Source organism: Lytechinus variegatus, chromosome 12 (assembly GCF_018143015.1).
Source record: "Lytechinus variegatus isolate NC3 chromosome 12, Lvar_3.0, whole genome shotgun sequence".
In the NCBI taxonomy this organism is placed as follows: Eukaryota; Metazoa; Echinodermata; class Echinoidea; order Temnopleuroida; family Toxopneustidae; genus Lytechinus; species Lytechinus variegatus.
The window spans coordinates 29,199,300-29,216,763 of record NC_054751.1 but is presented as its reverse complement, the minus strand read 5'-3'; the positions used below and the strand labels follow the sequence as shown (position 1 = coordinate 29,216,763).

Below are 17,464 nucleotides of genomic sequence, written 5' to 3'. Positions count from 1 at the left end.
TATGAAATATTTTGATTTTCTCGTCATTGTCATGTGAAATAAAGTTCCATTCCTCCCTGAACACGTGGAATTCCATTATTTTAACATTTTGTGCTTCAGGCAAGGAGGTCCTAATCATCAAATTTGTAAAAATTGAAATATTGTATAATTCAAACAATAAAAAACAAGAAATAGTGACATCATCGACTCTCATTTGGATGTAACTGGCTTGTTCACATAACTATTTTGTTAAAAATAAGCAAAATTTTGAAATGTCATAACTTTCTTATTTTACATCCGATTTTGATGAAATTTTCAGCATTGTGCTTGTCTGATTTTCCTCTATTAATTCAAATCAACATTTTTCTTAGGTGGACTTGACCTTTAAGCTGTAAAAAAGTGACATTGGATGTCTGTGGTGAGTTATGTCATCATCCACATTCTCTTTTTTTTAAAGGAGTTCAGTAAGTAAAACAATTGACAATTAAGACAGAACAATTATGATACATAAGATGACCGATTTATTACCAAAATGCAACTATGGCATAGCATATAACATGGCACAAATGGTACAGAATCGGAAAACACAAAAAATGAACATATATCTTCGTAAAATTTAAATCATCTTTAAAAAAAATTCCCACAAGTTTTATGAATATTTACAAAGGTACAAAGTGTGTTTATCCTTGAGACATTTAAAGGGGAAGCTTACCCTGATGGATAGTTGGTTTTCATAAAAGAAAAAATAGAGAAGAACATTGGTGAAGGATTGGTGAAATCCGTCAAACAATAACAGAGGGGTTATGCATTTTGAAAGCTTTAACTCTGTGGTGTCATGGACGAGCAGCATCTCCATATATGTGATATATCATGTGATTTAAAATCATGATTAATATTGCGATTTAAAATTATAATTTATATTGTATATTGTGCCATCTATCTTATAGAAAAAATCTATTCTGAGGCGCATTGTTATCATTACCCCAGCTTTAGCTCAAGCAGCCTTCCGGTGCTCAGTGCACTTGAAGGAATTAATTCTGCTGGGTACCCATTCACCTCACCTGGGTTGAGTGCAGCACAATGTGAGTAAATTTCTTGCTGAAGGAAATCACACCATGGCTAGGATTCAAACCCACCTCCCCCCTGATTGAGAGTCATAACCACTAGAAAATGAATCATTGTTTAATGTAGCATGATTGATATGAATATTACTCTTAATGAATGGGGGTTTGATAAATGTTGATTAACATAATCTTTTAAAACATGGCATTTTGGTAAATTTGTATTACAGTACATAAAGGAATGCTGCTCATCCGCGACATCATAAAATAAATTGTTATTTTTTTACAGATTTTTTTCATCAAACTTTCAACAATATTTTTCTGTTAAGTTTACTGCTTATATCAAAACAAACTAATCATCGGGCCGAGCTTCCCTGTAAATAGACAGATATAAATTTCAGGGTATAAAGACACAAAAATCTCGTTGCAAATTATAATTCTCTATAAAACAAATCCATCACAGGCTTCCTGTAACAGATGGCATTACAAACATGTACATATAACACAGATTGGAAATCACATCACAATTAAACATAGTATTTGCATCAAGCTTTTAGTCTTTTTCATATTGTACTGTTCCATAAATGTTGATATACACATTAATTGATTAGAGATCGACAAATTACATAGACTTCACAAGCAGAAATAGGCATGTTCGATGAATAAATTGCTTTGAAATTAACTCTTGTATTAACAATCTTACCCACATTTCTCAAGAATATATTCAAATGTATTATTATAGTAATTAAAGTAAACAGTTACATGATAAATAATATAAGAAAATAACCTTCCTTCCAGGTTGATATACAAAACTATTTTTTTCTTTTTCAATTAGTTAAGTACATTCTCATCTGTTACAAATACTGAGTAAGTAGCTTTATTTCATTTAAATATCTATGTCAACACATACATTTCGATTCAAACTTCAGGCTAATTTCTTTTAGAAAAGGGGCATACAAAAAAAAACTTGTTCATCCAATTATATCATAATGCATTTTCAAACATAAACAAATCATTTTAATCAATTTTGATTAACATTCATGGTAGAGGTTAACATAAAATAGCTTGGAAAAATATTTCATGATAAATATTTAAAGGAAAAAAAGACAAAAAATGTCAAAAAACATTTCCTATATTTTGACAACCCGAGAAATGATAACATCACAAATAAATTTCGTCCAGTATATATACTATACACAGTACTGTTCGTGTGAGACTTGAATAAATGTAATGTTGGATTATTCATATTCTAAAATAGACTACACACTTCTAGCTTAAAAAGAAAATACCAGGAAAATCAGATCTGTGGCCTTTGCATGAAGAAATTAAATAAAATATGATTAATAGCATTTCTTAATCACCTTTTTGTCACAGTGTCATGATTGATTTTAATTCTATAATTTATCAGATTTTCTAAGTTAACAGGAATAAGGGCTAGTTTTAAATTGAGGTGTTTCATATTCCATGAGCCACAACATTCGTTATCATGAGAGGCTCGTGGGGCAACCTCTTTTTCCTAAAACATTTAAAACAGTGCAGGTTCCACGAGGATTGTAAGATTTAAAAAATTATTTAACTGAACGAGTAACAAGCACGGGGAAAAGTAGGGATTACTCAGTAAAACTATTGAATTGGATATAAACCCGTTTCCAATTCTGTCTTTAAAAAATCCAGCAATTCTAACTTCCCCTTTTTCAAAAAATTTCATTTAACTTCAAATAATTGTATGAGAAATGCAATGATATGGATGACAAAAAAAAAGAACAGGAAATAAAAAATACTGAAATATTTTGTGAACAAAAATCTTGACAACCATGGTTACAATTTATAGTTTTGATTGCATAAAAAGCTTTTGATTTAAAGTGCTTGAATTATGCCAAACTGGTGAGCGAAAGGGACAAAAATCTTCACATCCAGCATCAAGGTATGTTGATTTATATTGAGCATCTGTGAATAAGAAAGAAAAAATAAGAAAGGGGCAAAATGCTGAGGGATCCCTTATCCAGAATTTTTATTCAAATATTAAAAAGGGTGTCATACTTGTCAAACGTTTTTTTCTATGTTTAATATTTTTAGAAACATTGTGTTACTACATAGAGTAAATATGAATATTACCACTGTTGCCAATTTGAAGAATGTGATTATTTTAATATGAAAAAAATCCTGTCATGCAGCCCATATATTCAATGTACTGATGAATACCCTAAAGCTTCCACTACATCAACATAAAGACATGCAGCTGTCAATTTTGAAATACATTATTTGTTTCAAGCAAAGTCCTTGCGTTTAAGAAAGTTTTAAGTAAATCTTATTTCTTGAAAGTGTTTTGATTGAATACAGGCCTCAATTCTGAGCTAATAAAATGGAAGACTGCCCAACATACAAACGTATGGAATATATTTTAAATAAATTTAGTAAAATCAGGGTTTCAAGATCGACATTTGAATGTGGAAGTACAAGAAACATCATTTTCAAGATTAGATTCAAGATTAATTTTAATCTAACAAAACAAAAGAAATGGAGTTGCAGGATTACTCAGGAAGATAATTAATCCTTTGAAATACTCTCATTAATAAGAAAATAAGAATATCACTATCAGTAAAAGAAAATTGCTGTTATCAAAGGGAGCTGTAATTTGTGACCTGATAATTGGCATGATCATTGCCATCCCAAAGTTTTAATTTAAAACCAAGAGCTAACAACGTTAGAAATGTGTTATTACACAAGGACTACACAACATACTCCAAAGAATAGCCCACAACTTGACTTCACCTGTAACAATATGCTTAACTTTAAGGAATACAGTGATACAGTGAGTACAAATATTAGACACTAATTTCTAAAATTGATACATGTATGCTCTTATGGCAATACTAATACTTTTATACAAAGACCTGAGGGATTATGAAGTGCTGCTACGGGGAAAGCACTAAGCATTTTAGAAAAAAAAGCAGACATATATTCATATTCTTCGCCTGACATACAACTTGCCAATTTGCTTTCAAACGGGAAGACGATAACACAGAAATATTTCAACACCAAGTAATGGTTTAAATAACAAAAATCACAAGTGCTTACTAGACCAGTCAAATCCAAAGGCAAAAATACAGAAAAATGAAAAAAAAAGAAAAAGAGTTGAAAAAAAATATTCCACTTCAATAAAGACTTGCTTACGCATGCTTTGAGACTAAGCAAAACATTGATTGAAGACAAATATCTCAATCTCGGAGGCTTCCATTTGCTGTTGCAATTTTCAAAGGGAAGGTATTGTTACAAATATTTGGCAATAAGTAGATGTCGTAGGTGAATACTTTTCATCATTAACTCTGGGTTTTAGGTGTAGGCCGCGAGAAGTTCTCACTAAGTAACTTGCACATGCATGCCTTTAAAGAATTGTATGTGTCCTGGCAGGGGGGGGTTCACAAAGAGTTAAAGTGTGATTTATGGGGCATTGCAAGAAACTTGTGATCAATTGCGAGTCGATTTTTGGTCTTTAAATCAATTGTAAGTCTTGAAAGTGATTGGATTTGCAATTGATTGCTATTTTGCTGCTTGAAACAAGGAGTGTAATCTGATTTGCTACAATTATTATTGATCTATCAGTGGTAAAATTGCAACAGAATATTTGCGATTGATTGCAAATATTTTCTTGCAACACCCCCATAGTGTCATGCTTAAATGTCAAACCGCACGATAAGTATTAACATGCAATCTTATTGATTAATAAGCAGCAGCGCGATGTTCTCTTAGCAATTTAACCAATGTGGTAACGTCTTCAATACAGCATGCAACTGGGAAAATTAAGTGCGGCTCGAAGTCACACTTCAATCTTTGTTTCTAAGTTACGAGCGACTTAAAGAACGACTGGTGAACCTTTCTTACGTGCTAAACCATCACCAATGAACATTTTGGTGTATAGTATTTACCACAAGAAATGATCCCCAGTCGCTCTTGACTTACGAACAGCTTTACGAAACACCCACCTGGTGTATATATATACAGCAAGGCAAAAAAGAAGACATATTTTACCAATCCAGTCACAGCCATTTGGGGCTTCTACTAAACATGAATGCAGCAGATTGTACTTGTGGGAATACTACAAAAATTATGTTTTTATGACTATTTCAACATAATCTCTGATGACTTATAAAAAAAATCTTATCTCACTTGCAGATGCAATAGCAGAATATGTCAACACTCATATTTTTTTAAATGACCCAAAGTAATACATAATTTTTAAACATTTTGAGTGACACTTAAAATAATAATATAAAGTTCTATAAAGATTTCAAGAAAATATATAGGGAATGCCAGAAAAAGAAACAAAAAATGGATTTGCCTTACACGTTTTCTGCGCAAAATGAAACAAAGTAATTTTCAGTATCTAAATAATATCTTCAATGACATTAAGTACAATGTATCTTCTGAAAAAGGGAGATATCAATCTAGTTTTTGAAGTCAATGCTTGGCAATAGTATTTACGATTGTGTTGAAATGTCTCATAAAAATACTCGTAAGTAAATATCTGCCCTTCCTTGAATGCATTTGAATACAAGACTGCGTTGACCGTGTCCACCCCTTAACAGAGACTGAAGAACATCTAATAAATTAAAAGACATCATGAGATGTCTTCACTTAAATACATTCATCGTTAAGTATCCTTGAAAACGGACATACTGAAGCTTTTCGACATGCACTCATCGGAGTAAAATCGCATGAAAGTCTAGAAGCAGAGGCAGCGTATATCCAGCTAACAGACCCGATTCTGTGCTGCCAGAAAGAGTTCATAAGAACCATTGCGTTATTTTAGTTGCTTCACTTCAATTTACGGCTGGTACTAAGCCTAAATTGTTTACCTTGACAGCCAATTACAGCTATCTGTTTAGCGCCCATTGTCTCTTTCGGTTCTATTATACATGTATATTGTTTCGCTCTGGCGTTCCAGTAATTCATGCAACTTTACTCCGATGAGTGCATGTCGAAAAGCTTTAGTATGTCCGTTTTGAAGGCTATTTTACAATTTCGCGGTACCAAACACTTATTTAAATACATTCAGTGTAACAAAACGTGTGGCATCAATATCAAGCCCTGCTTCGAGGTAGACTGCAGAATGCAATCTACTCCAACAAGCCACAAAATTATTGAATGTGGAAATGTTAACAATAAGCAACAGCCCACCAGAACAGTCAAATCTTTTGTATCTCTCTCGATTTTGGAGCTCATCCTAACCATATACTTGTCAAAGGTAAACCCAACATGGCAACTATGTAAACTGTAGGTATACAATGAGAAGCCATGACAACAGTTCATAACCATCATGCTTGCCCAAGGTTTGTCAAAGTGGCAATATTGTATACAATACCTATATATGAAGTCGTATTAAAAGTTCATCATAACGACCATGCTTGCCTGAGGTTAGCCAACATGGCAATAATGAAGCCATCCATCCGTCTCCTGCTTGTTAAGCTAAGTAATAGTTATCTGGAGTTTGCAGGTTATCTGCCACATCAAATCAAGTTGATTTACATATCGTGAACAATAATGTGGTGTGACTTCTACCGACGACAAATGAAACTTGTCACTGCCTCAGAGTAAAGATGTGAAGACGTCAGTGTAGACGATTGTGACAAGTGCTTTCACACGTATGGTCAGAGCTCAGAGCATCAAATGGATTCCTCCCATGTGAAATGTCTATGAGAAAGAATGGCCTTGCTGATTGACCTGACAAATCAGATGTGGCTTCCGCTGTTGCAACTCTGGCTACATCAACTAGCTATGGTTGGTAGACAAGAAGGTAGTAAGAAATAGATAGGAGAGGGCTCAGAGTACACTAAGACTGTTCCTCTTGTATTTCATGGAATCTGACGAGGGGGCTTCTGTGTTGTTCCCGGAGTAAAACTCTCCTTGCTTCTCGAGCTCCCTCTGGAATGACTCCTCCAATTCCTGGAGACGTGGGATAGGAGAGAGAAAGGTGGAGACATGGACAGAGCAAGACAAGGAGGTGGAGAGAAATGAAGGATAGAGCAATAGACAGGAGGAGGGGTGGAGAGAGGGGTAAAAGAAAGGATGGATGGGTAGATCAATGAATACATGCACGGATACATGGATGGATGGATGGATGGGTTAATTGATGGATGGATGGATGATGGGTTGATGGATGGATGGGTGGGTGGGCGGGAGGATGGATGCATGCATGCATGCATGGAAGGAAGAAGGAAGGATGGATGGATTGACAGATGAACAGAAAAAAGAGGATGGTGACACAGGTAGAAAAAGAATGGCACAGCAATAGAAAATTAGAGAGAGAAGGGGAGAATCAATGAAAGAAACCAAGAAAGGAGAGCGAAAGACAGATATACAAACAAGGAGGGGAATGAGTAAATAGTACCAAATCAATCATCATGACGAAAAATTGAGATATTACTGGAAGGAATGATGGAATGAACTTTTTAGATATTTCAAATACAGGTAACTCCATCAAAGTAGATCTTGGGTAAGTCAAAAAGTCAGATCAGTTGAAAGGTCAGAAAAAACGAGTCCACAAATACCTTATAGACTTACACATACTATTTCTGAGAATAAGTCATTTTTTGTTTGTTTAATTATCACCCAAGTCGATCAAATTATAATAAAAAACTGTATGAAAGAGCATGCAATCTTTGTCTTGGTCAACAAAAGTCTCATAAAATCAGAGGAGCAAATCTCTCAGCTCTACAAGTACTTACTCTCTTTCTTGGTCTCAGGTTTTCCCTCCATTTCTTGACCTCTTCAGCATGGATATCATCCCGATCTTTGACCTTGACCGTTTCCTGTTCCATTAGCACCTTTCGCTTCTCGTTCTGAAGGAGATTACGTAGGAAAGAACAACAATAATTTGATGCATTTCCACATGAAGGACTGATATAGAAGCAATGACTTAAATCCTGTCTTATAGCTTTGGTCTATCTCTATTCCATTTTTTAAATATATCATATGAGACTGCGCGCCCTAAAATATGTTGAGGATACAAGTAGGGTGGGGGTGTTTATCATTTAAAATATACACAACTGCAATTGACTTTATTCCAAAATTAGTGTATTTGGATGCGATACCCCAGTGTAATATGGTTACAATGTAATAATGTAATGTATTGTAGCCTACGTTTTTGATGGACCTGCCATGCATTCAGAATAGAACCATGGACATCTTGGCCCGTATTCTGAAGTCGGGTTTAGCTTAAACTCAGGTTTAATGTTGTGGTTTAAGTATGGGAAGCCATAAGTCTCAAAATTTTTATCAAGTTGTATGTTGCTTAATATGTTTACTTTGCTCTTTCCTGATTCTTCAATGGTGAAGACAATCATCTATTCATACTTCCAAGACAATTATGAATCATATGAGAGTCAAATGAGCTGAAATAGATATCTCTACTGTTGTGATTTATGTAACATTTGGTTATCCATACTTAAACCACAACTTTAAACCGGAGTTTAAGTTAAACCCGACTTCAGAATACGGGCCCTTGAATTAAATCAAAACACAGTCACAAATACAGCATAGGCTATTCTTAAATGTGCATATTACTGTTTCTGCAAAGATACACCTATACATAAGAGTGCTCTTTCTAACTTGACACCTAATCTTTATAAACCTTTACCTGTATTTTTAGAGGGGAAATATTACTCTCTTCTATTCAGCTAAACTTGTTAATACATTAACTTGGCCTTAAACCGTATTATAGTGACTCACGTGATCGCTGAGTAGTTCTTGCATGATGGCAGCGTTGCTCTGTCTTACATCATTTAGCTGCTTCTCATGTTTGCTCTTCTGTTTGGCGATCTCTGACTTGAAGCGGAGATTCTCTTTGTCTTGGAACTGGACATATAAGAAAACAATGATTCCAGAACACAGTTAAACTTGAAACCATCAATCCTCTGGTTGCTTAATTTTTAACTAAAATTATATAATCATACTCGCTTCTACAGCACCTAATACTGGGCTCGACATTAGCAGTGGCCCGGTGGCTCTGGGCAAACAAAAATGAGAGTAGGGCCACCAAAATTCTGTAAAATCCCACTACCAAAGTTTTGATAAATTGTTTCCTATTGTTTTGGGGCCACCAAATTTGCTTTGCAGGCAACTAAGAATGTGTAATTGATAATTTTGGTTGACCGAATTGGCCACCAAGAAAAAAAAATTGTATGGCGCCTTGCCTTATACCTCTTTATCACAGGTCTTTTAGTGCTCAACAATACACACAGCACACCGGCTGGAGCAGAGCCACCGTTCGTGCTAAAGCCTACCCATTCACCTAACCTGGGTTGAGTACGGCATAATGTGGATCAATTTCTTGCTCAAGGAAATTACGTCCTAGCTGGGATTCGAACCTACGACCCTCGGTTTCGAAGTCAAGGGACCATTCCACTGGGTCACAACACTCCATTATCACTTGCCTTCTTTGATAGCAATCGCTTACTCCCAAACAAATCTTTCACATTCAGCTATTCTAGAGGTTGTTTGTTTTTACCTCAGTGTCACTTTCATAAAATAATTGCATAAGTCAAATTTGACCTTTCTGAGAAAAATCATAAATAAAAGTCAGGTTAGGCAATTCTCTTGACGAGTTGGTAAGTCTGTTTTTTTTTACTTTGCATTGATATTTACGATTTTCACCCAAAATTCAAATTACTTTGGCCAAATAAAATTCTGAGATTTCCATTATTATTACCCGGCTAAGCGAGGCTAAGCTAAGCTATTACAACAGTTTCAAATTATTTTCAAACCAATTTTCAACCACCACCACCACAAAGCTATCACACCCCTCTGAACGTTACGAGGAGAATCCTGACTAAAACTTACTTCTTTAAGTTTCTCTCGTTCCTGCTCGGCTGTATAGCTCGGTTTGTGGATCTGCAGACTCTTCTTGAACATTGCTAGCCTGGCCCTCATCTCGTTACGTAGTCGTCGTGGTAACTGCCTCTGGTCTAGTATGTGCTTCTGATTCAGCTCCTCTTCTTGACGATCAAAATAGTTCTTGAGCTGCTGTACCTCCTGTGAAAAGCAGTAGGAAAGAAAACATGGAATGAGTAATCTAGTATTATTCATATAAGAAATTATCAGTAATGGTATTTCAAAGTTTTTCTCTGAATTTGCGGATGACAGAGATTTTCATGGGTTCTTAGGAAGCATTGAAAGACATGCATTTATGTATTTTCTGTGTCAATGTTGGATGTTCCATCTTGATATACATGTATATATGTTTATACTTGCCTTCTCCTGTCTGAGGACAAGATGATGCCTCTGAAGAAAGAACATATCTTTGAGTTGATTCTTTGAGATTTGATGCTTCTCTTTCAGGTGTTTCTCCTCCATCTCCCAAACTGCTGACTCCCTCGCTATAACGGATAAGAGAGATAGAGTTAAAATAATGTCCCTCAGATGGGATGTCCAAAGTGTTGTGTTAATATGTTGACTACTGATTTCTATCATTTCCATAGACTGTAAACAAAGTTCCAGTAGGTGACAGGTAAACATATTTAGATTTTCAAAGGTTTGAGGCCTGGTCCCACTAGCCGACGGATACAAAACGTATTCATAACAGATACAGCGGACAAGCGAAATTTAGGGGTGGCTCCATCCGTTTGCATCCGCTCCAGACAATGGACAAAATGGGCGAACAATGAACTCACAGTCAACGCATGCTCGATGGATATAGAAACACGCATGCAAAGAGCAATTAGTAAGGAGAGCCCTATTAAATTGTCGGCATGTACCTGCTTATCCTTATTGTCTGGTGGTATAGAACTACAGATTTGAGCCGAGGGATATTTCTTTCAGATGGTGGTGTGAAATGTTGACCCCAAATATGTAAATGATCAAATGCGATTAATATGGTTCCATGACATTTGCTCTGGCGACGATTGCTCCACTGCAAATTTCACACACTAAATGGGATGTCCAACTTGAACACTGGATCTAAGACTACTACCTATCCTAAACCTACCACTAAACTTAACATAAAACCCTATAGAGCCCTATATCTTAGACAAAATAAAGCCTTGAGCAATTGTTGCCAGAGCAAATGTTGTGCCACCATTGATAAATGCCTGAAAAACCTAATTTCATAGAAGACTCGACAAACACTTGTAAGGAAGGGGATCATTAGAGATTCTGACCCTACATTATTTCTTAGACAACATGACCATTCAATCAAGAACTAGCTGTGCTCATAATTCTCTTTTTTTAATGTTCCTCCACCAAAAAATTTATGTTCCAGTATGTTTACTGTCATTTCTGATCCTCTTCTGTATGAAGTCTAATGAATACCTCATTACATAGCAACATCATATTCACATACTAGCTTTCTACATACCTCTCTGTTTATTATGTTTCTCCACCAAAAATTTATGTTCCAGCGTGGCTACCTGTTGCCGGTGACCTTGGTTGATCTTGACGATCTCGGCTTCGAGCGTCCCCTTTTGCCTGGAGAGAAACTCTCTCTCTTCCTCCTGCTGCTTGACTTCAAACTCCTCTCTTCTTTTCCTCAGCGCATCCCGGTCTCCCTTGGCGTTCTTCAGCTCCTTCGCGGCCTTCTTCTTGCCATCTCGGAATACCTTCATTTCTTTGTCCTGGGGAGATTTCATAGAAATTTGTTCATGAGTTTAAACAGACGAGAGGTGCCCATTTAAAAAAAAACACACACGAAGGATCTATCTTGTATGAAAATTTCATTTTGATTGGCTACTTGACCCTGTTACTTGGTACTTGGTAGGATTCCTCGAATAGACTCCATAAAGGTCTTTAAACTGGTATGTCGTGTGAGGTCACCAGCTTAAGGCTCTGGTTTTACTTTATGGCTTTTTGGAGCGCTGATTAGGGATGGTTGGGAAATGACTGAAGAGGGGAGACGATTCCAGTCTTTTATGGTCCTTGGAATTAAAATGAGTTTGCATGTGCATCTGTTCTGACATGTTTGATGTATCTATTGATGTTATTTTGTCAGTTACCATTATGGCAACAATACCACAGTTGTAAGTGTTGGGTGAAGCAAAATGTGGATTTTTTTTTCTTTTTCACAGAAATAAAACATGCCATTGTTGAGAATTGAACCACAAGGCCAAAATGCACCCACATACTGCATTATAATTGACATACCCAAATGAATTTGAGACAAGTTTCTTTCACAACGCCCTTCATCAGCGCTCTAATCAGCTCTGAATGTGTTAACCCTAAACTAGGCCGGGCTTTTTTGGCTGTGTCCGGGGGGGGGGGGTTGATTCAACCCCCCACCCTGAGATCTCGGCTGCCGATCGCGCGAGCGCCGCAAAAATTTGCATGCTGGTAGTGTGCGATGTAATCTTAAAGGCTGTATGGTAAAATTTTCCAAAATAATGAGATTTTATTTTATATGAATTAATTATGCTAATTTAGGCATAAATCATACTTTTTGCTCTAATTCACTAAATAAAGCTCCTAGAATGCTAATTTTTGGTAAAAATATTCTTTGTAGCATTCTTAACAATCATAATTGAAAAAAACTTCGTTTTGGAAATCAATTTTGGATGTATTTTATTGTTTTATGAATTTCTTATGTATTTTTTTGTTTTTCAACCTTTTGTTTTTCTTTGTTTTTTTCACCAGATTTATTGCACAACCTTTTTGAAGCATAATTATGCTAAAATCAATTGATTTCAGCTGTTTAAAGTAAAAATAATCATATCTATATGAATAAGATGAGAAAACTCAATTTGCATGGACTTTGTACACAAAATCACGTTTTGGAACAATTTTTGTTCTGACATGCACTTACGAAATGTTGCGTGATTTCGGAACCGCATACCAGGGTGTCGTAAATTTGATCTCCAAAGATGCACGAGACTTAAAAGTATAAACTCTGTGAGTGGTGCGGTAAAAAAAATTGTGCGCGGCGGAATGATCGCAGAAAATGTTGATGGGGGGGCTGATTCAACCCCCCCCCAGCCATTTTAGGGTTAAGTTGACATTCATCAATCATTGAAAACACAAGATCCCTAAAAAAGAAAGAGCAATTATTTTACCTGTTCTGATTTGATTTTCTTCTTGAATGTTTTGAGCTCTGCCTCCTGAGCTAGTTCTAGCTTCTCAACATTCTGCTTCTGCTGCCTGTTCAGATGCTCAATCTCCAAGTCAAACTTCTTCACAGATAACTAAGAATATTAGAGAGAATTATATTACATAGGTTATGTAGAATTGAATCAGTGATAGGTCAATACGCCATCACGTGACCATGGCGGCCAGGATCACATTAATTATATTCTGGGATTTGATGTCACCTCAGTGAATATAACTGCGTTGCATGCGGCGTTATATTCACTAAGATGATGTCACTCGCTGCTTACAAGTTGCGTAATCAGGTAGTTTATTAGATGTACGCGCTAGTGTTAATGCGTTGACTGCATGACGAACGCGCTTGATGTATTTTCCAAAATTTGTATATGACATAAATGGATCAGAGCTGCAGCAAGAATTTTGGGTTAATCAGAGAGCCAGATGATGAATGCAATCTCTGATGGTGAATCCACATAAACTATATAATATACCAGATATTGCCTGGTCTATCTATTTAATAAATAACATTTCAACTCCCCTCCAAAACTATATTTTTCCCTTGGGAGAATATTATCCCTCAGCGCTGCGTGCTTCATGCAAAATATAACCCCGTCGGGGAGAGGAAATATTATATTCAAACTCTAGGTAGGCAATATCTGTATAATATTCAATTAGTATCAATTTAAGCATAAATTTTATATCCATAGACCTTTTTCATCTGGACCCTGTTCCATAAAACTTCATTTCAATTGCCATATGTCTTTGATAAGCTCTAAACTGGCCAATGAATTGGATGGATTTCAGTAGCTTATAAATGTAGCTTGTTATTTGACATTGATTGCAACTTTCATGACATGGGGCCCAGGAATCAATTATCAGCCACTGGCGTTATTGTCCATGAGGTAATCAAAATGTTCTGCTCTCAGAAGGAAATGGGTAAAATCTATTGAAACAAACTAAAAAGATAGGTCAATGATAAAAAAATTATGGAATGCTGGACTAAACAAAGCTGGCAGAACCTGAAATATCCTGGAATTAAGAGAGGAAAAAATCTTTCATCTTATCTGTATGGACACTCTCCCAGTGAAAATTCTGGATCTTCAATAGGTGTAAAGTGCAATCAGGGGTGTGAGTGGTCACAAATAAAAAGATCTGAAAAAATCTGAAGAGTATTGAAAAAGTCTGGAATAGAAAGAGCTCCCATACTTTTTGTACAGAGGACAGCCAAATATAAGCTGAAATTCAGCTGAAAATCAAAGCAAAAAAATCTGAAATCTGATAAAAATCTGAACTCTCACACCCCTGGGCGCAATGGCATTATGCCAATCTTGCTAAGATTTGGCAAACCTGCAAATTTAGTAGGATCACGGGAAAAAGAACCTTTTCCTTGAGTTAGTGAAAAATACTTGGCAGGAACAGAACTGGTCAAGTGGAGTGGGGGCCTAATTATGCCCACAGGCTGCTGTTAGTACATCTGGAAAAAAAAAGGTTACGACTGCGTGCCGTACCGTTTCATGCGTTTCCCGCTTTCCCCATGATTCAAAATAGGCATTTCTGATCAGGAAGATTGGCATGAAATTTGGAACCTGTTCAAAATTCCATGACGATCTGAATAAATGCCCATTTTTACCCGGTCCAGACAATATTGTTGCTATGCTGCTCCAGATTTAAAATGATTCCTATCCCGCCCAATCTATGGATGGAATGGGGTTTCAAAATCATGGTAGTGGAATGGCCCCTTAAGGTTTGAATACAGTTACGATTGATCCGATCAATCTCCACTGTATGGAAAACTATCAATGTCATAATTTTTTCTGTAGGAAATTTATACAATATCCATTTCAAACAAAGAGAAGCTCACTGAATATTCAAGAAAATGATGAATACTCATCATATCTCGAAAATATTTTGAACAAACATGTGCTTTAGATGTTGACGTTGCTGGCCGTCCATAGTTGTGATTGATCGGATCAATTGCAACTCTTTGTAAGACGGGGCCCAGATCTACCAGAAGGGGTGTAATCTTACCCCTTTCTCAGCATCCTGCCTCTTGTCTAGCTGCTCCATTTGCTGGAGGATCTTAGATGCTAGGTTGTTTGACTCTTTCACCTCTCCCTTCCTCATACGACGAATCTCTCGAAGCTCATTCTTCCTGCATGGGTCGAAGATATTATGAAAAGTAGTTGCAGTAAACACTAATTTCATGAGAAAGTCTTAAAAACCAAGGTTGATTGTCACATACCATTCTAGATCTGAATTCAATAGAGTGACACAACCTAAACTTTGTGAAATCATGAAATGTTAGGTAAACAGCAGTAACACTGAAGATTGCCAACAAAGATAAGCACATGCGGGATAATGCATTATTATTGCTGGGGAAAAAGTACCAGCAATTTGGTGAAATGTCATGCATATTTTGCTTATTTCTCACAAATTACACATTTTTTTCCATCCTTGGGCAAACATTTTTTATTCACAAAAACAGACACTTGAGTGGTCGTTTTATTGGATTCTGTATAAAATCATTTTGAAATCATTACAACTGGCAATTATCTTAAAAATCAGGGAGTCCAGATGTGCGGTTAAATGCACATCACATTAGGACTTGTGGTAGATACTGGGGCTGGAAGGAATGGTAGAATGCAAATGGGATATGTTGGTATAGACAGGTGCAGAGGAGGGGTGATGGATATGTGTTAGGGTCTTTTGAGTTCTAGGTGGGAGTCTTGGGAAGAGGAAATGGCCAAAGAAGACATAGGTGAAGCAGAAGGCGTAGAGTTGGAGCTTTTGGTTGAGGATGGATGCACTGAATCGTGAAAAGGTGAGGGAGGGAAGGGGGGGGCTGATGAGTGTTGTAAGTATGAGGTGTACCTGACCAATCCCTGTTCAACGAGGAAAAAGCCCTGAGGCCCATATGCTGAAGTCGTGTTTCAAGTTGTGGTTTAACTATGGATAGCCAATAGTGGCATAAATCTCTAACAGTATAATTTCACTATCAGCTCATTTTTCTCTAAAATCATTCTTCAACGTTTTAGAAGGACAAATAAGATAGCTTTCTTCTAATTCACAAGCTGGGAATGAGCACATTAAATATAAGAAACATCCAATGTTAGGAAAATTTAGACATATTTGGCTGTCCATAATTATAGCACAGAGTGAGACCATAGTTAAAGTTAAACCAAACTTCAGAATATGGGCCCAAGTATCCAACATTCGACTACTGACTGACCTTAGCCATAACAAAGAACTTCCACTGTAATACTGCTCATAAATTTCACCTTCAGCATTAGCTACAGCATCTTTGGATCGGAGACCCATTGCAAAATGATGAAATTAAATGCAAATCCCAAATCAAACAAAGCTTTACTCTCAAAACGATCTTTCAGGACTTGTGATTGATATTTAGGATTGCAACTATTCCTGCAACATTTGGAGTTGTTTCATAAAGCTGTATATAAGTTGAGCATGACTTATTAATGGTAACCTGTACCAGGGGCCGCGGAACGGTTTTCAAAGTGGGGGGGGGGGGGGGCTGAAGCTCCCCAGCCCCCCGCTTCCATGGCCCCTGTGTACTTGTGCTCAATGATAAATTGCTATGTAGCTGAATAAGCAACCACAATGTTGCAGTTACACACAAAGTCATGCATAACTTATGAAGAGCTTTGTGAAGACACCACCTGGGTCTATTTCAGCTAAAGAATCCTGTTGACCATCAAACTTAAAAAAAAATCAAACTTAGAAAGAAAAAGAGCCGTACCTCAAGGCATGGAGTTCCTTAGCCTTGTCTTCTTGACCTTCCTTCACGACCTTTGAAGTGGTTAAGGTCACAACCTTTCCATCAAGGACAAACTTCCTGGTCTTCTTCAGGGTCTTATAATGGACCTTCTCCTGTAAAGGTCAAAGGTGAAAGGTCATATTAATAACATCAAATAAACTCATCAGAAAAAATGTAAACAAATTTCATACAAATTTTAGATTAAAAAATTATATGATAATAATCTGTCTAAGTTTCTTTTGTTTGGCAGATTCATTGAGAACATTTATAAAATATGTAAATAGATACGTGATAATTAATTCCAACACAAATGTGATAATTTGAAACCAAATTATGAAATGAAATATTTATATATGAATCTATTTGCATTTTCTTTGCTGCGCTTTTTTAGATATTTTGTTATGAATATGAATCGCTTTATTCTTCAAATGAACAAAAATGGAAGAATGAATTACATTTTTCAGAGACTAGTATTTTTTCTATGTCTAAATGTTCATGCATTTGTCCTAAAATTAACAAGGCTGTAAACTTACCAATTTACCTCCTTAAAAAATGACATCATTCATATAAGAAATTTTATTTT

At 36.2% G+C, this 17,464-nt stretch overlaps 1 protein-coding gene across 2 annotated transcripts in view; it reads right to left on the bottom strand.

The window, feature by feature from the left end:
• Positions 1 to 4,968: 4,968 nt before the first annotated feature.
• The window catches only part of LOC121425600 (STE20-like serine/threonine-protein kinase), a 77,294-nt gene continuing 64,798 nt past the window's right edge, over positions 4,969 to 17,464 (bottom strand). For both annotated transcript variants that reach the window (XM_041621714.1, XM_041621715.1), the window contains exons 10-18: positions 16,864 to 16,994; positions 15,135 to 15,258; positions 13,076 to 13,204; positions 11,392 to 11,647; positions 10,290 to 10,414; positions 9,879 to 10,070; positions 8,769 to 8,894; positions 7,766 to 7,879; positions 4,969 to 6,983 (exon numbers count right to left, since the gene is read on the bottom strand). In XM_041621714.1, the coding sequence (XP_041477648.1) occupies positions 6,861 to 6,983; positions 7,766 to 7,879; positions 8,769 to 8,894; positions 9,879 to 10,070; positions 10,290 to 10,414; positions 11,392 to 11,647; positions 13,076 to 13,204; positions 15,135 to 15,258; positions 16,864 to 16,994 (1,320 nt within the window). In that variant the 3' untranslated portion in view covers positions 4,969 to 6,860. The remainder of the gene's footprint in view (positions 6,984 to 7,765; positions 7,880 to 8,768; positions 8,895 to 9,878; positions 10,071 to 10,289; positions 10,415 to 11,391; positions 11,648 to 13,075; positions 13,205 to 15,134; positions 15,259 to 16,863; positions 16,995 to 17,464) is intronic.